The sequence below is a fragment of the Garra rufa genome, chromosome 9 (genome assembly GCF_049309525.1).
Source record: "Garra rufa chromosome 9, GarRuf1.0, whole genome shotgun sequence".
NCBI classification, from domain to species: Eukaryota; Metazoa; Chordata; class Actinopteri; order Cypriniformes; family Cyprinidae; genus Garra; species Garra rufa.
The window spans coordinates 26335785-26356997 of NC_133369.1; the positions used below are offsets into that span (position 1 = coordinate 26335785).

General features: G+C 36.7%; 1 protein-coding gene across 2 annotated transcripts; it reads left to right on the plus strand.

The window, feature by feature from the left end:
* The first annotated feature begins 145 nt into the window (after positions 1–145).
* rasip1 (Ras interacting protein 1) lies at positions 146–20644 on the plus strand. 2 transcript variants are annotated; one of them, XM_073847107.1, is made up of 16 exons: positions 146–443; positions 1389–1538; positions 3442–3890; positions 5763–6023; positions 6093–6316; positions 8527–8688; positions 9094–9298; positions 13684–13982; positions 14329–14490; positions 15116–15156; positions 16125–16279; positions 18109–18221; positions 18311–18599; positions 18769–18932; positions 19020–19161; positions 20090–20644. In XM_073847107.1, exons 2-16 carry the CDS (start codon positions 1417–1419, stop codon positions 20266–20268), a joined length of 2967 nt encoding a protein of 988 aa, XP_073703208.1. In that variant the 5' UTR covers positions 146–443; positions 1389–1416; the 3' UTR covers positions 20269–20644. The 2 variants fall into 2 exon arrangements, with proteins under 2 accessions (XP_073703208.1, XP_073703207.1); XM_073847106.1 differs by having other exon boundaries at positions 1417–1538.
* The last annotated feature ends 569 nt before the right edge of the window (positions 20645–21213 follow it).

A 21213-nucleotide genomic window follows, 5' to 3' on the forward strand; every position in this document is an offset into this window, starting at 1 on the left:
TGTACGTACAGCAGTGTCATTGACTTGGCTTTATGCGTATACTTCATATTCTCTCTCTCTCTCTCTCTCTTTTTCAGGATATAGGTGTTGTCCATTGGGGAGGAAGGAAATTCTGTCATTTAGAACAATGGGCCTGCTTCTCTATCTATAGACGCAGAAAACGGGAGAAAGAAACGAGAGAAATAGAAAGCAAGAATAAGGACTAGAAGACCCTTCGAAAATGAAAAAGACACGCTAAAAACTAGGTGAAAGAACAAATTCTGATCAAGCAAAACAAGGCCTCATGTAGAAAATGGACTATTTAAACCTAATTATTCTGGAATAAGGAGACACAGAGACGACCTCCACTGGAATTTATTTGATATCATTATAATACACTTCACAAACAACAACAGCCATTCCGAAGATTTATCCCGATATAAAGAGGAAGCCCGTCACAGTGGGTAAGTCGCATTCAGATCATCCAGTGGCGAGAAAAGCCATTTTACTGATGCCAAATGACTGATTTGGAGCTGGAGTCAGCATATGCTGAATACCTTTCCCAACCAAACGTTGTAAATTGTGTTTCTTGGTTGTTCTACATCCACCATTTACTCTGTAGAATGTGATGAAATCAATTATGGTCAAAGAGTCAACACATTAACTCACTGCACTTTTGAGGAACGACAGAGGGCATATGACACTTAGGGGGTCTGTTCAGGGGTTTTCCCCGTCTGTCTGTGAGGATACATGGAGGTGAAGTCCACAGTCCGGGTGGAGGACAAAAAATGTATGTTATTATGTATAGCCGACGTTCAACGCTTTTAAGCAAAGTACAGCAAGGATGATATTCATAGAATGTGGTTTGGCTGCACGGCTTATCCTCAGCAGTGATAGTTTCATGTTGGTTGATATCCTCGTCATGGCCTCTTGGCGAAGCCACTTGACTTTTACTTGACTTCTACGAGTATGCTTAGCTCAGGAGCAACAGTGCCAAACCTCTGGTTTTCATTAGACAAGTAGACATGAATGTGAAATAAATCTTTTTCTCAGAGCCATAACTACTCACCGCCTGCCCTGTCAACTTTGTGGCATTCCCCACTAGCTGCGTTAATGCTCTGTTACTCATAGACTCTTATATGACGAAGAATGTATGACACTGCACGTCCCGATTATCCAACGGGACGTTGGCTTTTCATGTCATTTGTCTGATTTTGGAGATAAATAAATGTCAATGACACAAGTCAATATTAGCCGTCACATGGATATCTTATGTCTAGTGTTTCTCTGCATCTGACTGTTAAGACATTTCCCTTTCTTGCTTTTTCCTACTTCCCCCCCTGTCCTTCCTTTCTCAATTTATTTTTGTCATTTTATCTTTCCATTCTCCACACTCCCGTCCCATCCAGTCCTTACCTCCCTCTCTTACTCCCTCAGATGGAGGAGTCTGGCAGTCCCCGAGTTAGGAAGCTCCATTTCCCAGTGGGCTTGTGGATAAATTCTCCACGGAAACACTTCGCCAAGCTGGGAGCTCGCTGGCCCAGTGCAGCATCAGTCAAGTCAGTGTTCTTACTCGCTGGATCATTGACAAATGAGAGTGTCCAAGATAAAGAAACGTTTCAAACGTGTGCCAAGTTCTTAGAAATGTTGGAAAAACTTTTATACCATTTTCAACAAATGTTTCAACTGAATGACTCTAAACCTGTCACGTGGTGTAACCGTTAAGGAGAATCTAACACCATATTTTCCGTTCACCTTTGAATACACGTGTGTAAACATCTTCAAAGTTACTTTTAAAACAAGGTTTTTAAATAAATTTAACAAGGTACAAAGTATATGGCATTTCGTATGACATTTTACGACTTGAACTAACCATGCCTAACCTTTTGCAAAAGCAAAAAAGGCAAATGATCTGATATTTTGAGAGATTTATTAACCTTGACAAACAATCAAGTTCAATAAGTAAAAATAGATGTTACTTACTGAACAGAGATTGCAACAGTTTTATATATTTGTTCATTTGCATGCTTGCTTGCGCCAAGTTTATTTTAGATGAAATCACTACTTTTTTAAATATTAAAAAAGGATTATGCAAAACTACTCAATTAGTTTTTTTTTTTAGTTTTTTCAATAATTTCATTCTTTTTCTTTATTATGATAACAGTACAGTTGTACCACCCTGACATTTAAAAAAAATTCTATTAAAATAAATGTTAATACAGGACTGTCACGATTATCGTGGCCTCAAAAATTCACGATAACAATATATTGTGATTCCTGATATTTATAGAAATGTTTAAAATATTAAATAATAGTAATAATAAATAAATCATGTTATCATGTCAAATTAATCTTTCTTTTTTTGACCAATGAATTACACCATTGCACACAAAAGGAACAATTACACTAAACAGAAGAGACTAAAATGCTAACTATTTTAAGTTTAACACAAATTCATCTTGTAATCTCAAATGAATTACAGTCCAAAATGTATTCAGACACCTACAACATTTCTCACATTATTAAAGTTTATTCACTGTAGTTTTGAAAATGGTAATAAAATATGACAAGAACTCAAGAGTTAAACTGTGTCAGGACAAATTCATCTTGATAATCACAAATAAATTACAGTCAAACCAAAATTTGTTCAGTTACCTTTACATTTTTTTAAATTATCACAGTTTATTCACTATAGTTTAGAAAATGGTAATAAAATATGACAAGAACTCAAGTGTTAAACTGTATCAGAACAAATTCATCTTGATAATCACAAATAAATTACAGTCAAACCAAAATTTCTTCAGACAGCTTTAAAATTTCTCACATTATCACAGTTTATTCACTATAGTTTAGGAAATGGTAATAAAATATGAAAAGAACTCAAGAGTTATATTGTGTCAGAACAAATTCATCTTAATAATCACAAATGAATCACAAATCAAAATGTATTCAGACACCTTCAAAATTTCTCATATTTTCACAGATTATTCACAATAGTTTAGAAAATTTTATTAAAATATGACAAGAACTTAGTCAGAACAAAATCATCTTGATACTGTCAGATAACTGTAACAAAATATGGTCAAAGATCAAAGTCAAATCCAATTTTTGGTCCTAAGTTTGTATCAATATTACTGGTAGTCCACTGTATGAAGAATTTTTGGGTATAATATGTCACAGTTTACTTTATTTTGCTATCCTCACTTGCATAAATGAACTATAGTGTCCTGCACCCACTAGTAAAAAACATAAAAAATGATATCTGACTGTATGTATTCAAGTCATTGTATGAATGGATTGAATTGAATTAATTGATATGAACAAACAAACTGAGTTCACTATTATTTCTCTTTCCAAGTAACTAGCACATTATGAAAAAATCTAAAATGTAGATAGATTAATATGTTTTGTACAATATATGATTTGTATATCACCTCCTTCCTGTTTCTTTCGTCAAATCAGGTCCACAACTAGCTCAGATGCCGCTTCCCTTCCCGAGGCCCCGTCATCAGTCCCTTCCTCCCTCTCTCACTCCACCCCTTCTCTTGCCCCACCCTCTCCATCCCCTTCCCCAGCCTTCCTCCGCCCTCGGCCCGGCAATCAGCAGTCCCGGGCCAAGCGGCTGTCTCACCTTTTCCTGAGAGGCCGGTCCAACAGCGACAGAGACCGTGCCATTGGAGAACGTGAGAGGGAAATATGGGCACATTCTGCCACTCCTTCATCACATCATTACCTGCCTCCTGCTGCCTCTAATGCCCCTGGGCTGGTCAAGATCTATGGAGATGCCCTGTCCAGTGGAGCCAACTATCGGAGCCTGCTGGCAAACATGCACTCCACTGCCCGCCAGCTCATTCAGCAGGTCATCACCCGCTACACTGAGAGAGAAAGAGAGAACGAGAATGAAGACACAGGTAATTCTTTGCCCTGTAATAGTAAACACATCACTAATACGTTTGTTAAATTTATGCATAATTTACTCAGTGGCCACAGCTGTCAATATCCAAAAAAGCACGAAAGCACCATGAAGGTATCATAAAAGTATCTTTAAAGCCATAGTTCACCCAAAAATGAACATTCAGTTATTTACTCACCCTTATGCCATTCTAAACCTGTAGTTCTTTCTTCTCTGGAATACTAATAAGATATTTTGAAGAATGTCAGTAATGGTTGAGTCCTACATAGTGTGGATAAAAATACTCTGGAAGTCAACGACTACAGTCAACTCTTTGGTTTCCTACATTCTTCAAAATGTCTTCTTTTGTCCTCTAGAGAAGAAAGTACAGGGTTGAAAATGAAATAATGGTGAATAAACAATGACAGAATTTTTTAATTTTTGGCTGAACTATCCCTTTAAGACTTGTGCCCTATACTGCAAGTATATTTCTGAATCCAGTCTTTTTAAGGAACGTAGTGCTATATAGTTTAGCCACAGGTCATGAAAGTATTTATGTCACTATTCACTGATATTTAACCTCAACTCATTAAAATCTCATTTATAAATCCCTTTTAGATTAAAAATGGACATGCTATGCCATCTTTTATGCTCACCCTAGCTGCATTTATTTGATCAAAAAGTAAATGTGACCCTGGACCACAAACCCAGTCTTAAGTAGCACGGGTATATTTGTAGCAATAGCCAAAAATACATTGTTTGGGTCAAAATTATCTATTTTTCTTTTATGCCAAAAATAATTAGGATATTAAGTAAAGATCCTGTTCCATGAAGATATTTTGTAAATTTGCTACTGTAAATATATCAAAACTTAATTTTTGGTTAGTAAAATACATTGCTAACAACTTCATTTGGGCCACTTTAAAGGCGATTTTCTCAATATTTTGATTTTTTTGCACCCTCAGATTCCAGATTTTCAAATAGTTGTATCTTGGCCAAATATTACTATTCAGACTTAACATTATGTATAAATCTCATAAAAAATGTACCTTTATGACTGGTTTTGTGGTCCAGGGTCACATATTACAGTAAATCAGTAATATTGTGAAATATATATTATACAATTGAACATAACTTTTCTATTTTAATATATGTAATTTATTGTTTATTCTTGTGATGGCCATTACTCCAGCCTTCAGTGTCACATGATCCTTCAGAAATCATTATAATGCTGATTTGGAGCTCAAGAAACCTTTTTTTTTAATGTTTCTTTTTCTTCTTATTATTATCATCAATACATATGAAAAAAGTTGTGATGCCTAATATTTTTGTGATTCTTTGATGAATAGAATGTTCAAAAGCATTTATTTGAAATAAAAATCTTTTATAACAATGTAAACATTTTTACTGTCACTTTTGATCAATTTAAGGCATCCTTGCTGGATAAAAGTATTAATTTCTTTTAAAAATTTGTACTATTTAAAACTTTTGAATGGTAGTGTATATTTCATTCTGTTCCTTCAAAAAAAAGTTACAGCCTCAATTGGATTGGAAAAAAAAAGCGGATGATTTGTAATATGAATCACTTTTATGGTGCTTTTGTAGTTTGAATAGTTGTTGTTTGGAAAGAACTAAGATAAGATTCTTCAGAAATACAGTACAGGCACATTTGGAATGAAATGAGGGTGAGTAAATAATGATGGAAGTTTCATATTGGCCTGCATATTTGGTTCAACCATCCATTATGTTTTAAAACATCAAAAGCAAGCTGCAAATAATCAAATGTGCATTCTGAGTGGAGACATTGCAGATTAAATGAAGGAAATTAGGCATTACCCGCTCATTGTATCATACCCTTCTGAATGTCCCGACTTCCTGTTCACCTGGTCAGCTCTCCAGAAATATTCCCCCGAGGACTTCCTGTTATGTGATGTCATTGGAAAGCCCATTCAGCAGCCAGATGGAGCCATTAAATGGCAAACAGAGTGCCGAAGGAGCGTGGCGTCCTGGGAATGCCCCTTGCAGCTAGTGGATATGTGGAGGCCGAAGGATGGTTTCGAACGACGGTTTGAGATCCAGTGCCTTGAAGAATATGAGAGGGAGGAGAAAGAGAAGGAAAGAGAGAGAGAGAGGGATGGAGAGAATTATCAAGGTCGGAACATCTCCATATTTAACTGTAGCTGTCAAGTGTATTGATAATTAATTTGTGGAGTCATAACAGGAGTCCGTTGGAGGCGGAGCCGCATGTCCTCTGGGGGCGGTCCAGATGAAGAACGAGGTCATCGAGGGCGGAACACTGAACTGAGGAGGAGTATTAGCGATATGAATCTGAGTCTGAGACGCCGTCAGGGCAACGCCACCAATGACCCTCGGCGTTCTGGCAATGCCCCGAATGGACAGGATAGAAAGAACATAGTGAGCATGATAGCATCTGAAGGAGGAGAGGTAAAATTAAGAAACAGATCAACTGTATAATCATAAAGAAAAACTCTGATGCTAGCATGACTATCACAAGTCATTATTACAATTTCAACAAAACCACATCTGGCTCAATAGGTCAAATGACAGGTCTGTAACTGTCACATCCTTTTTGTTAAACCCAAGTATGCCAGTATGTATTCCTAATACAGTAAATTAAACAACATAAAAGTCAATTTAATACATGTTTGTGCCGTGACTTATTATGACTGTTTTAGTGCCACGTTAAAAAATAAAAAAAAACCTGTAATATTACGATTTTAATCTCGTAATCTTAGATTTTTTTTAACGTAGCACTTAAACAAAAATTTGAAAATAAAGTTGAAATATTACGAGAATAAATCGAAATTACAAGAATAAAGTTGAAATAATTTTAGAATAAAGTTAAAATATTACGTGAATAAGTAAAAATTGCGAGAATAAAGTTGAAATATTTCAACTTTAATTCTGAAATATTATAAAGTCGAAATTCCGAGATTAAATTCATAATATTACGAGAATAAAGGGGAAATTACAAGAATAAAGTCTAAATATTTAGAGAATAAAGGTGAAATTACGAGAATAAAGGTGAAATATTTTGAGAATAAAGTCTGAATATTATGAGAAAAAAGTCAAAATTACGAGAATAAAGTCTAAATATATATTATTATATAGTTATAGTTATATATATTATATATATATATTATTATATATATAAATATATATTAATATTATAAAGTCAAAATTACGAGATTAAAGTCGTAATATTTTGAGAATAAAGTTAGAATATTATAAGAACCAATTCGAAATTACAAGAATAAAGGCAAAATATTTCGAGAATAAAGTTAAAATGTTACGAGAATAAAGTTGAAATATTTCGAGAATAAAGTCTGAATATAATGAGAATAAAGTCAAAATTACGAGAATAAAGTCTAAATATTTCGACTTTATTCTTGAAATATCATAAAATCGAAATTACGAGATTAAAGTCGTAATATTTCGAGAATAAAGTTAGAATATTATAAGAACAAAGTTGAAATTACGAGAATAAAGTAAAAATATTTTGACAATAAAGTCAAAATTATGAGAATGAAGTCTAAATGTTTTGAGAATAAAGTCAAAATTAGGAGAATTAATTCATAACAATTACAAGATGAAATTTATAATATTTTGAGAGCATATTCTAGCCTATGCAAATGGCCCAGATAATCTAAAATTCCCAGCTTTCAAAATCTGTCAGTTTTATAGCGAAATACAAACAATATGTCAAATTACAATAATGTGTTTTTCACGCTCTTTAATGTTACGAGACAGATAGCTGTATTCACCTCAGTTAAAGCAACATGTGAATCACTGCTTTATCTTTCCGACTTTTCCGAATCTTTCCGATTACAGTGAGACATTCCTTCTGATGTTCCTTTATGTTTATATTGTGTTATAAACTTGAAATAAAGAGGAAAAACACATTTAAAATTTGTATTTCATGATAAAACTGACATAATTTGAAAGCTGAGCTGTGTTATATTAAAAGCAACAAAGCACAAAATTATTGTGATTACTGGGTGGCTGGCTCGCTACAAATAATTGAATGGAAGACATTAAATATGACGTCCAATCATTTACTTAATCATTAGAATGTTTTATTGCTGTTTTTAATTAAATTCATGTGCTTGGAAGCCAAAGACATTTTTGCAGTAGGTGGTGGAATTTTCACAAAGAAAACAGTATAATTTAATGAAACAAATGTCTCATTGTAATCGAAAAGATGACTGATTCACATGAATACAGCGATCTGACCTGCCACATTAAAGAGCGTGTAAAACTTTGTTTTATATTAAAAGTACCAAAAGCACAAATCTTATTGCTATTATTGGGTGGCTGGTACACTACAAATATGCCTGATGAATGCAATCAAAGATGTAAAATATTATTTTCAAGCATACTCTCCTTGCAAATATAACACATGGTATGATTTCTGCTAATAATCTTACATATATTCAAATAAATTTCGGTTGCCCGACAACTTCTCACGGTGCTCCTAATCTGGGCCATTTGCATGTGCAGGCTATACTCTCAAAATATTATAACTTTAATTGCTTCAATTTAATTTTCTTAATTTCGTCTTTATTCTCCAAACATTTCAACTTTACTCTCCAAACATTTTGACTTTATTTTCCTACCCGTCTCTGTTTGGTCAGGTCACTGGGTCAAGAAGTGGCGGAGGTGAGACAGACCGACGCACTCGGGCAGCAGAAGAAGAGAAAGACACCTGTGACCTGGAAGTGATGTCGCAGAGCCTGATCCTTCCACCGACGGATCGGCCTTACTTCCTGTTACTGCAAGGCTATGACCAGAGCAAGGCTAGACATGCATCACCTCACTTATCTTACAGCCATCCCATGACATCATACCTGTATTCCTCTAATCGCAACATACCATCAACGCTTTCATACCTTTGAGTGGAATGGCCATTGAACACGCTGCACAAAACAGCCATACAGAGCTCTATATACACACGCGGGCCGGACAATACCACCACAAGCATGCTGTGTCTACATCTTCATCTCTGCACAATGACCTCACACAAGCACACATTGTTGAAAACTGTAACACTCTTCATTCCTTATCGCCGCTGTTTTTCTGCAACTTAAGATTGCACAGATTGGCATAAAGACCACAATGAAGATCATAACAGCTTTTTTCCACTCTCTGTCTTTGCCGTTCTCCTTCTCACCCTCTCGCTCTCTTGCTTATTATTTGTTTAGGACTTTGTGTTGTACATAATGGCGGGTCACACACATGTTTTTGGGAGGAAGCCAACATTCCGTGAGCGTGAGATGGACAGGGAGAGAGAGAGAAAGGGGAAGAGGCCTCTAAAAGTGGACACTTACCTCTCAGCTCCTGACCTGCTTGCCCGACACCTCCTGATCAGAAGAGACACAGCCGTCCCAGAGCAACCACGCGGTCAAGGTATACTGACACCAAACTAACACAAATCAGATAAAACTAATGAATAAAATTCCACGACACAAAACGAAACTTAAGGGAATTGTTACAAACAGGCTCTGCTTTCAGTTTTCACATTCACATTCAATAATGCAGCACCAAGGATTTCAAACATTTGTGATAAAACAGAAACGAACAGTACTGATGTGGAGAAATGCTATCCACCTTATTTTCCCGTAAGAGCGGGAGCAGCACATTTTATGGGTCTGGCTTCTGGTCTCATCCAAAACAGCTTGTTTTGCTGCTTGATATTGCAAATTGGTGTGTTTTACTATATTATTTTAATGTATTGAAGAATAAGGTGGATACTACAAACCGTGTTGGGCAGTTTAACTAAATATCTCAGTATCTGAGCCATTTTATTGATTGAAGAACCCTGACAAACTCACGATATTTCTGCAGTCAAGTCGTATGTTCATTTCTTCTAATGGGGACATTGGATGCCCATTTCCCACAAGTTGGGATGATTCTTTAGGGTCTTATAAAATGTCTGCAAAATACTTTGGTTAAAATTCCTCAATGGTCGACGCATTTCGGTGCATGTCTCTTTAAATGATAATAAGCTACTGCTGACCCCACCCCTCTCTTCCATTTTTTGTGTATATGATGGCGAGTTACCATCAAAAACAAAACTAATCCACTGCTTCCTCAGTGGCTCTGATGTCGGGAGAAAATGAAGACTCTTATGCTAATTTTTAAATCCAAATACAAAACACTTGCATTGCTTATGAGATGTTGTTGCTACAGCTGCTCCAACGTGAAGAAAATGGCAGACAGTGTACAACTGTCTGAGGGAGGAAATATGCTAATACAGGACAGTCTGTCAAAGGCCGGGTATGGGGCATGAGCAATATGGCGTCATATTGCTCAGAAAATAAAAATGGCTTAATTAATACTGTTTAGGTTTTTTGGGAATTAAAAAAAAAGGAGTGAACAAATTTTTATTATTGCAGGAGGTTGTGTCCAGATTTATACAGATTTATATGCAAACATGAATTTTGAATCCGATGTCCCCTTTAAAACATGACTAGCGAACATAATTCTTTTGAGAATCATGTTTGAAAGAGACTCGAAAGAATCTTTTGAGTCAGATCTTTTCAATTAATTGGTCAGAGGGATTAGCAAAATGTTATGAATCAGTTTTCAAGCCATGGTCACAGTAGACCGTAGGTCCTCATCTCTTGCGTCTGAGGTCCACTTTCCTGCAGAGTTTAGCTCCGACTCTAATCAAACACACCTGAACAAGCTAATCACGGTCATTAGGTTTGCTAGAAATTTACAGCCAGGTAAGTTTAATCGTGGTTGGAGCTAAACTCTGCAGGAAAGTGGACCTTGAGGGCCAGAGTTGAGAACCTGTGGCACTGGACTTTCAGCATGCAGAAATTCTATGAACATTGCCATTTTAATGATGTCAAACTTTTTTCTTTAAATCTTAACTCAGCTTTGCTGAAATTCTGTAGACTTAAAGTTTTAAAGGGATAGTTCACACAAAAATGATAATTACCCTACGATTTACTCACCCTCAAGCCATTCTAGGTGTATATGACTTTATTTTTCAGACGAATACAATCGGAGGTTTTGGCTCTTCCAAGCTTCAAAGTCCCCCTGAAATCAAAATTAAAGTTTTTTGGCTTTTAGTATGAATATATTAGCCTTAAGATTATCTATAAGCTAGTGTGCTTCAAAACAACGACGAAATTCGCGTTTACAAGATATGGGCATTCAAAACTTACAGTCTAGTCACTTCCGCCAGTGTCCCGCCCCCTATACTATAAATATACGCTGAATCTGTGGCTGAGATTGTTCACTTGTTCACAGTGTAAGTGTTTTATGTTTGGTGAATGGCATGTAGTGCGCAATGTAGACGATAGAGAACGATTCAGACAGTGTGAATGTGCTTTCCATTGGGGAAAATGAGGTCTTGTTTCACGTTGTGTCACGCGAACCGCGGCAGCACCATAGACTGTAAAAAATATGGACGTAGTGTCCGTGACGTCACCCGTAGGATTCTGAAGCGCTATTTTGAAGCCTGTTGTGGGCGGGAGTCGGCCGTCGCCATCTTGGAATCGCGTCACCGCGCGTCACTCCCGGATAATCAAAAACGGGCAAAAAGGCGGGACGTGGGTGGAGCTTGTTGCTGAAACCACACCCGCCTAGCACGACAGTGGTGACAGCAGCGGCAATCCCCCTGTCACTCAAGTGACCACGCCCTTAATTATGCAGAACTTTAAGGCTTAATATAACTTAAACGGATGAGTTATAAAAAAATTCACCCCCCTCACAGTTGACATGAAGGGCAAAACTAGCTATATAGACCAAAACCATTTTTTGAACCAGGCTGTAAACATACTTTTTCTGCTGTAAAGTTGGGCATTTTAACATGGGGCGTCAATGGGACTGACTCCCTTCTGCAGCCAGTCTCTAACGGCCAGTCGATGAATTGCAGTTTAAGTCACTTCCGTGAGGTCCAGAGACGCAATAACACAGAGCAGATCATATGCGCTGATATGTGCAATCGGCATGTATTAAACTACACAGCCTCAGCATGATTATGATTGCTATTTTGATTTAGCAAGAGTTTCATATTGAATCTGTGGGGTAATTTATTAGTCTGTGGCTGTCATAAGCTTACAAATGCGGCTTTACCGAGTTTAAGGGCTCTGGTCCGAGCATCCCAGCAGATGTTATTAATGGAACGCTATTGGCTATTCAAAATAAGTGGGCGGGGCTGTGCGATATGTTTTTGTTTCAGTTAAAAGTACATCTATTTAATTCTTTCCCCCATTTTCTTTGTTCTGTAATAATTTGATTGACAATTGTGCCTTGAGATGCTTGTGTATTATCTTGAAAAAAAAAAAAAAAAAGTACGTCACCACATAGAATAACGCTGCGAGTTTCAAGACACTTCAGTGGACCTTTAAATTAGCAGTAAATGGTTGTTAATGTTTTTTTTTCTTTTCTTAAGTGCTCCACATGGATCTGGGGGGTTAATAAAGGCCTTCTGAAGTGAATCGATGCATTTGTGTAAGAAAATTATCTATATTGAAAAATGTATAAACCGTAATCTCTAATATCCGTTAACAGTTATACGCATGTTAATGAGAGTGGTGTTCCAGCGGATGACGTAAACGTAAGCACTGGTGAGAACTGACGGACATGGAAGTGCAGTTGAGAGAGCACCGCTCATGAATGACAAAACGAGGATTTATAAAGAAAACTGTTGGAGGATTTTGATATAAAAAGAGGAAACTGGTTTTCCTTTGCTGTGAACAAAACTTGGTTCTCACAAGACTAGCATATTTTCACCGGAGCTTATGATACGCCTACATCCTACATCATCTGCTGGAACACCACTCTCTCATGAACAAGTGTATAACAGGTAGTGGAAGCTAAGGATTACAGCTTTTTTCTTATTTTTAACCCCCTGAAGCGGTGTGGAGTACTTTTTATTATGGTTGGATGCACTTTATTGGACTTCTATTGGACTCTTAAATATCAACACCCATTTACTGCCATTATGAAGCTTGGAAGAGCCAGGGCATGTTTTAATATAACTCTGAGTGTATTCGTCTGAAGAATAAAAAGTCATACACACATAGGATGGCATGAGGGTGAGTAAATCATGTGGTAATTTTTATTTTTGGGTCAACTATCCCTTTATTTTAACTAAGAATTTACAAAAGAAAACAACCATAGGAGTTCAGCAAACTTGAACTTTGGAACGCAGTGAAATTCGCATGCGCTTGTGGTCCAGAGCCCCGCATTAGCGTCCAAATGAATGGAAGTTAATGGAACAAAAAGTGTGTTGTGGTTTCTCACTCAGCAGAACACTAACAGAATACTTTATAATGTTGCTCAAACACTACATCATTTTCAGAAGACGCCAGATTTCTGTTCTTTTCACAACTGTCTGTTGTCACCGATATTAGTTCCAGTCAAAATAAATCGCACACTACATGACTTGGATCACAGACAGGTAGTTTATGTGCAGCATAACACGGACAGCAAATAAGTGGCTACTAACAACAAAACATGCAAATCCTATCATTATGTTAGCACATGTTTCTAGCAGCAAAGAAGGACATTATTGAGTTTAACACTTGGACATATTTGTGAAACAAAAAACTATTATACCACAGTGATTGAGTGCATTTTTTGGCTATGTACCGTGGTTGTACTGTGGTATTGCTGAAGAATATTAGTACCTTTGAACAGTTTCATTTATTTATACATGCTGACTATTACAACATATTTAGCTTAGCTATTTTGTCCGTAAAGTGGTTGCTATAACTACAGTAGCTTGTGCAATATGGTCTGCAATTATGCTTCTGGTTCTTATTCTTCTTCAGCCTTGGCACGTCCATTCAGAGGAGGACCTGTCACTCTCAACGGAGCACCACTGTATAGGGAAGCAGTCCTAAAGCCCGGAGACTTGTTGGGTCTTGGCAGCCACTTCCTTTTCCTTTACCGTGACCCCCGTGTGACCCCCGCTCCGCCCCTGGCCTTACCGCCACCATGGCAAGGTGACATGTCAACTTCCTACGGCCCTGGCGGGATGACAGATAGACAGGAAATGCTCAGGCAGTATCTGGGGTCCACAGAATCGCTGCTGAGATTCCAGGCCAAACATGCGGATGCCCTGCTGCAGGTAAACACTGATACAATCGAATACTCCTTCTGATATATCTGTCATAAACAAGCACTAGTGCATGTAAATACAGAGTTCTGACAGCGGGATTTTATCGTAATGATTTATTGCCACAGACAAACAGTAGGCTACAGAGATTTAAAAATCAGACTAAAGTTCCGCCAACATTTCTGAGTAGATGTTTATAATATGGCATACTTAGTGAGTGCAGCAATGTAACTTAATTTAGGAAAAATAATATCACTGGTAAATTGTGGTTTAACAAATACTGCAGCACTTTCAAATTTGCCATTGCTTCATAATATTTATTTATACAAATTGGTTAGTACTTCTCCTTTTATTTCAGGAAATTATTTCGAAAAACTCCAACCCAGACTCAGGGGGCGGAGCTTTAGCACCTGCCTATCTTCTGTCGCTCATGATTGACTACGCCTCTAAACATCTGGATCCTGCATTATTACCTCAACTGCTTTTAAAGGCAGCCAATCAGATCAAAGGAATCGTTTGGGTGAGTATCCAAAAGTCTAGTGGCGTGATAATAAAGTGATTAAATTTGATGAAGGGTTGCTTGATTCTTACCACCGAGGCAAAATAGGTTGGAAAGCGCTGGTCTAGATGATATGCAACATCATGAAATCATGAAGTGTAAAACCACAATTTTTATTACAAGTAAAGTTAAGCACAGGGCTGGGCTGTTATATAACAGCACTGAGACGGCAATTGGAGCGCAAAGGTGATAATGAACATGATTTGAACAGGCTGTCACTGTTCTTGACACTTTTTCTTTCCACTTTAGTGTTTTGTCTGCAGAGATAAAACTGGAACGGTGAAAACACAACAAACACGAATAGTTTATCTGAGAGTGTCGTACGAGAGTGTTTTAAAATGGTCTCTCTCTCTCTCTCTGCGCTGTGAAGCTGTGGTTGAGGAGCCACAGCTGCAGACACAGATGGGCTTTCACTGGAATTTCGCCGTAGTTTGTAAACAGAGGTTGACTGATGTCATTTCCACCCGTTTGGAAAATGTGCTGTCATTGTCCGGACACATCAGCCAAACACTCCCGCCCATGCATTCATCCGAGTCTGCTTTAATCTCTCTCTCTCTCCCTGTCTGTTCCATTATTCATCTTTCAGGACAAAATTAAAGAGTTCGGTGACAAACATCCAACACAAAAGTAAGAACCTGCACTACCTCTCCATGCTGTGCTAGATCTGTATACACTGTTCAAACATTGTTGCTCAGTGACAGGCCTGTAAACAGCAAATTCCTCTCACCTTACCCAGCACTGAACTTGTGTTTTGCCATTCTTTAAATAATCCTTTTCTGTGAAGTGCCTGTGCATGCATGCCTAGAATATATACTTCTATTTAAAGAAATGATATAATTATGTAATAACTTCATAGAATAAAAATATGTGTATAAAAATTATTATATTGTATATATTTAATATTTTTATATTTAATTTTAAAATACAATGGTGGCCAAAATTATTAGAACACTGGTATTTTTTCTCTTTTGCTGTAGTGTGTCAGTAGGAATTATTAGTTTCCATTTCCACACACTTTTTTGCCATTAATTGTAATAATCAAGTGAGATTTTTGTTTTCACAAGGAGTCTGACAACAGCCAGTGCTCCACACAGAGATCTGATCTCATCCTCATCCAGTCTGTCTGCAATGACATGAAGAAACAACAACCAGAGACAGATTCAATTCAGAGGAACTGTGGCAACGTCTCTGAGATGCTTTAAGAGACCTACCTGCAAAGCTACCTGAAAAACTATGTGCAAGTGCACCTAGGGCAAAAGCAGCTTTAAATGCAAAGGATGGTCACACACCCTTCTCTTGAACTGTCTTGGAGACATTGCCACAGTTGCTCTGGATTTAGTCTGTCTCAGTTTGTTCTGTTTCTTCATGTCATTCCAGACAGAAGTCTCACTATATTATTACAATTAATTGCAAAATGAATGTTTGGAAATGTAAACTGATTTTTCCTACTGACAGAAATAACTGACCATTTTTAGCTGGTGAAAATACTAGTCTTCTAATCATTTTGGCCACCATTGTACAGTATATATGAAAGCATGTATGTGTGGAATTTTGTGCACTATGCTGAGGTTTTATGTTTTTGAATGTGTGTTCAGCTCAGCAGAGCCTGACGTTGAACTTCCTCCACCAAGCGTGCAGAAGCTTTCCTCTGACCTTCAACCTCTGATGTTCTGGATGTCCAACGCCACGGAGCTCCTCAACTTCTTTCAGGTCAAAGTTGAAGCCATGGAAAAAGAATGGGAATTTGAAGGTTAGTGAGACATCGGCAATTACAGCATGTATTCTCAAAACAAAAAAATATACTCGTGCTGCAAAACGTGCCGTATCTTCAGTTGTGGACGTGTTATGACTTTTGTTAGACTAAATCAGTTTACTCTCGCCTCTTATTATGACATTTTGTTCTTTTTTTAGAAACCTGCTAGTCTAAGCAAAAATGTTCAACCTACTGACTCCTGGCTCATACAACTCAAATACAAGCAGTTCATGAAACAAACATAGTCAAAAATCTTGTTAAATGTCAAAACGTACTTGTCACATTGTATTATATTGTAAATTGATCAGCTCATAAAATAACACATTTTATTGTCAGCGAATATGCTGAAGCTGACTGCAATTATTATAAATTATTACTGTTAATATTTACCAGGTCACTAATATAATTAGTGGCAGATATTTGCAACTCAGTATTGTCATACAATAGTATGCAATAATAATAACGTAAAGTGTAAATGATCATTTTTATTAAAATTATTAAAGGAGTAGTTCACTTCCAGAACAAAAATTTACAGATAATGTACTCACCCCCTTGTCATCCAAGATATTCATGTCTTTATTTCTTCAGTCGTAAAGAAATTATGTTTTTTGAGGAAAACATTTCAGGATGTCTCTCCATATACTGGACTTCTATGGTGCCCCTGAGTTTGAACTTCCAAAATGCAATTTAAATGCAGCTTCAAAGGGCTTCAAAGGAAGAAGGGTCTTCTCTAGCAAACAATCAGTGTTTTTTTTTTAAATTACAATTTATATACTGTTTAACCACAAACACAAAAGTTTGAACTTCCAAAATGCAATTTAAATGCAGCTTTAAATGGCTCTAAGTGATAATATATGGAATAAGGGTCTTCTCTAGAGAAACGATAGGTTATTTTCTAAAAAAATTACAATTTATATACTTTTTAACCACAAACGCTTGTCTTGGTCTAGCGCTGCGTGAACTGTTTATATGTTTATTCCTTTTTATGACAGTTAGGGTATTCAAAAACTTCCATCTCATTTTCTCCTCCAACTTCAAAATCATCCTACATTGCTGCAGAAGTACCAACCCGGTGTTTACAAAGTGAACATGCAAAGAAGGTCAAACGCCCTTTACAAAAAAGGTAAAACAGTGATGTAGGAAAATGAAGAAAATGAGATGGGAGTTTTTTTGACATACCCTAACTGTCATAAACAGGAATACAAACAGTTTATGCAAAGCTAGACCAAGATGAGCGTTTGTGGTTAAAAAGTATATAAATTGCAATTTCTTTTTTTAGAAAATAACCTATCGTTTTTCTAGATAAGACCCTTATTCCGTCGCTTAGAGCCATTTGAAGCTGCATTTTGGAAGTTCAAACTTGGGGGCACAATACATATCCATTATTTTGAGAGAAATCCTGAAAAGGTTTTCTCAGAAAACATAATTTCTTGACGACTGAAGAAAGAAAGACATGGATATCCTGGATAATGCCCTCCCTACACCTACCCTAACTGATCAACACCTGTGAGGCACTTTATTTTACACTTTTCGATTACTTCCTTCATTGTATTGAAAATAAATGCCTTTCTAATCTGATATGTGATGTGAAAATGAAGAATGCATTCAGCAAAAAGATTCAAACTTGGGTCACTCTCATCTAAAAGTCACTGCTACGCGCTTTACCATCTTCGCCACTGAAACCGTTGTTTAGAAGGCATCTTTTGTAATGTTGACTAGCCCAACCATACATTAGTGGGCAGAGTTAATGTAAATAGCCTCTACCTACAGACACTTCTTTAAAGTCCACCAGTTTTTTTTATGCTTTGTCTAATCCTAACCTGTAGCTCCCGGTGACCCTGTTCTTTCTGCTGATATGGACACCTGTTCTGAGGCGCTGGCACAGCTGGATGATGTCATTATGCACACTTTTCAGCAGTGTGTTTACCATCTGACCAAGGTGAGAGAATGTGCATCAATGGTTATTGAATGGCATATTTATATATGTATATATATTGTATTTACAACTCATTTTCCTCTTTCTATCAGACGTTATACTCTTTGCTCCCAGCGCTGTTAGACACTAACCCGTTCTCCAGTGAGGAGAAGAAGAAAGGAAAAGCAGGAGCGAAGGACAAAGCTGGTAATGAAGGGGAAGGAGATGAGGAAGAAGACGTGTCCACTTTGCCGCCTACCGTCGCTGGACTGGTGGAAGTGTATCGCTGCTCTCTGCAGCTCTCCCGAGAAGCTTGTCTCTCTCCACCACTAACCTCCCAAACATTTGGCTACCTCTTCTTCTTCACAAACACGTCTCTTCTCAACACACTCTTGGAGAGAGGTGAGAATTTACAGTCTTTCATAAACACAGTTGTGTTTGCGCATGGTTTCGCGCAACGATGACAGCAGTTGACTTGAGCAGGATATGATGGCAATGAGTTTATGGCTGGAAGACCAGGACAAATGAAAGTGTAAGGTTGAAAATGATTAGTTTGTTCCATCTTTTACAGATAGCCTGTTCTCATGGTCACGTGCCGTTCAAATTCGAACTAATCTGGACCTGGTCTTAGACTGGCTGCAAGGAGCAGGCCTTGGAGATATTGCGTCAGAGTTTCTAAAGAAGCTATCGGTTACGGTCAACTTCCTGTGCATACCTAAGACCCGCCTTATTCAGGTGAGAGTTTGAGAACAAACTGAAACCACTTGCTTTTCGAGTTCATAATTCAGTCACATGACAATAAAATATCACTATGTACTTCAGTCATCCTGGTCAAGCTTACAGGAAGAACATCCCTTGTTAAATCCATCCCAGCTTCACCATCTTCTTACTCATTATAAACTTGGACCAACAAGAGCCCCACCGACTTCATGGGCTCCGCCTCTCGGTACCGAACTTGGAGGTGGTGAGTAACAACCTAAATAAATTAACGCATTCTTACTGTATATACTAATGATAATACGTCTGCCAAATTATTTTATATATATATTTATATAATATACACTACTGTTCCTTTTTTTAAAGAAATAAATACTTGTTAATAATTATTTTAAAAATACTGTTCTTTTAAACTTTTTATTTATTAGACAATCTACAAAATTCTTTAACAAAAATATTAGGCCTAAACAGCACAATTGTTTTAAATGATAATATTAGGAAATTGATAATATGAGCAGCAAATCAGAATGATATCTGAAGGATCATGTGACACTAAAGACTAGAGTAATGATGCTGAAAATTCAGCTTTGCATCACAGGAATACATTTGCATTTTAAAATATATTAAAATAGAAAATTAATTTGTAATCAAATATTACAATATCACAAAACCAGTCATAGGGGCCAGTTTCTTGAAATTAAGATTTGTACATCACCTAAAAGCTGAATAAATAAGCTTTCCATTGATGTATGGTTTGTTAAGACACAAAATATAGGGTGCAAAAAATCAAGAAAGTTGGGTAAATTGAGAAAATCACCTTTAAAGTTGTCCAAATGAAGTTCTTAGCAATGCATATTACTAAACAAAAATTAAGTTTTGATATATTTACGGTAGGAAATTTACAAAATATTTTGATGGAACATGATCTTTACTTAATATTGTAATGATTTTTGGCATAAAAGAAAAATCGATAATTTTGTATATACCTGATAATATACTTGTGCCACTTAAGACTGATTTTGTGGTCCAGGGTCACATATTATTGTTTTTATGGTATTTTTTAAATAAAATAACATTACACAAATCTTACTGGCCCCCTAACGGTATTATATTTATTTTATACATCATACGTAAATAATTTATGTTTGTCTTTAATATTATTCACATATTTTAAGATATTTTTGAGAGCTTCTTGGACCATCCTCCTCTTATCCTGCCTAACGAGACACCTCGCCTGGACTTGACTCAGCCAATCCCAAGCCCTGAGCTAATGAAGGAAGTGACACGCCTGCGAACGTTCCTGTGGGGGTTCGACCAGGATGAACTTCCTGCTAACCAGCGGACTAGACTGTAACATTAGTCCATTCCAGTTGTCAAATTATGAACATTATCTAGTTCTCACATAGAGAAACTACCAGTCTTTAGACACTAGTAGACTACATAAAGGCCTGTCAAGCACACCTGTTGAATTTTAATGAATATACACTGACTTCATTATGAATATGTATAATTCATTGCATTAGTTGCCTTAAAGGTTTATGCTAGAGGAGACTCATTGCCTGGCTGCAATGATAAATGCCAACCTGTTATTTGACACAGTATTCATGTTCCGTAGGTTTATTTCCACTGTTAATCTTACTAAATATGACACTACAAAACAGTTTTGATCAAATAAATCAATTGCATTGATAATATTTTTTTTCACATTTCTGTAATAAATAAAAATTACATTAACCTAACGGATTCTCCTATGTTTTGTGAAAGGCTGTTGGGAAAAGTGGTAGCCACCTGCTGTTCTATTAATCAACACTGGGTGGCATGATCGCAATGGACTCAACGATTAGTTAGAAAGAACTCCACTGGTCACCACTAAAAATTCATATATCACTTATCATGCATTTTATTAATGAGGATCAGTATCCTGAAAAATATTTTAAGTTGTGTTCTTAATATAAACACTTAATATATACCATAACTGTTAATACTGAAAATACTGACACTTGCAGGTGCCCTTATGGACATTTACCAAGGCAACCATGTGACTAGTTAGTTTACGCCTAAATACCACAGTTACTATAGTTATTGTTACTACTGAAAGCCATAATAAATACATCTGGGGTTTATTTATCTTCTTTTAAAATTCTTATTTGATGACGGTTCAACTAATACCAAAGTTAACACTATTTTATTGCAGTAATAACTCTGTGGTGTTTCTCTGGTGTTTGGCGTAACCTATGGTTACAATAGTAAATATTTGCAAAGGTAATATAGCATTTAGATAGGCCTACTAGTTGGACGC

Coding starts and splice junctions, on each gene's coding strand:
- rasip1 (XM_073847107.1), top strand. CDS start 1,417: ATGGAGGAGTCTGGCAGTCCCCGAGTTAGGAAGCTCCATTTCCCAGTG. Junction 1,539..3,441: donor CCCAGTGCAGCATCAGTCAA/GTCAGTGTTCTT, acceptor TCGTCAAATCAG/GTCCACAACTAGCTCAGATG. Junction 14,491..15,115: donor AGATCAAAGGAATCGTTTGG/GTGAGTATCCAA, acceptor TTCATCTTTCAG/GACAAAATTAAAGAGTTCGG.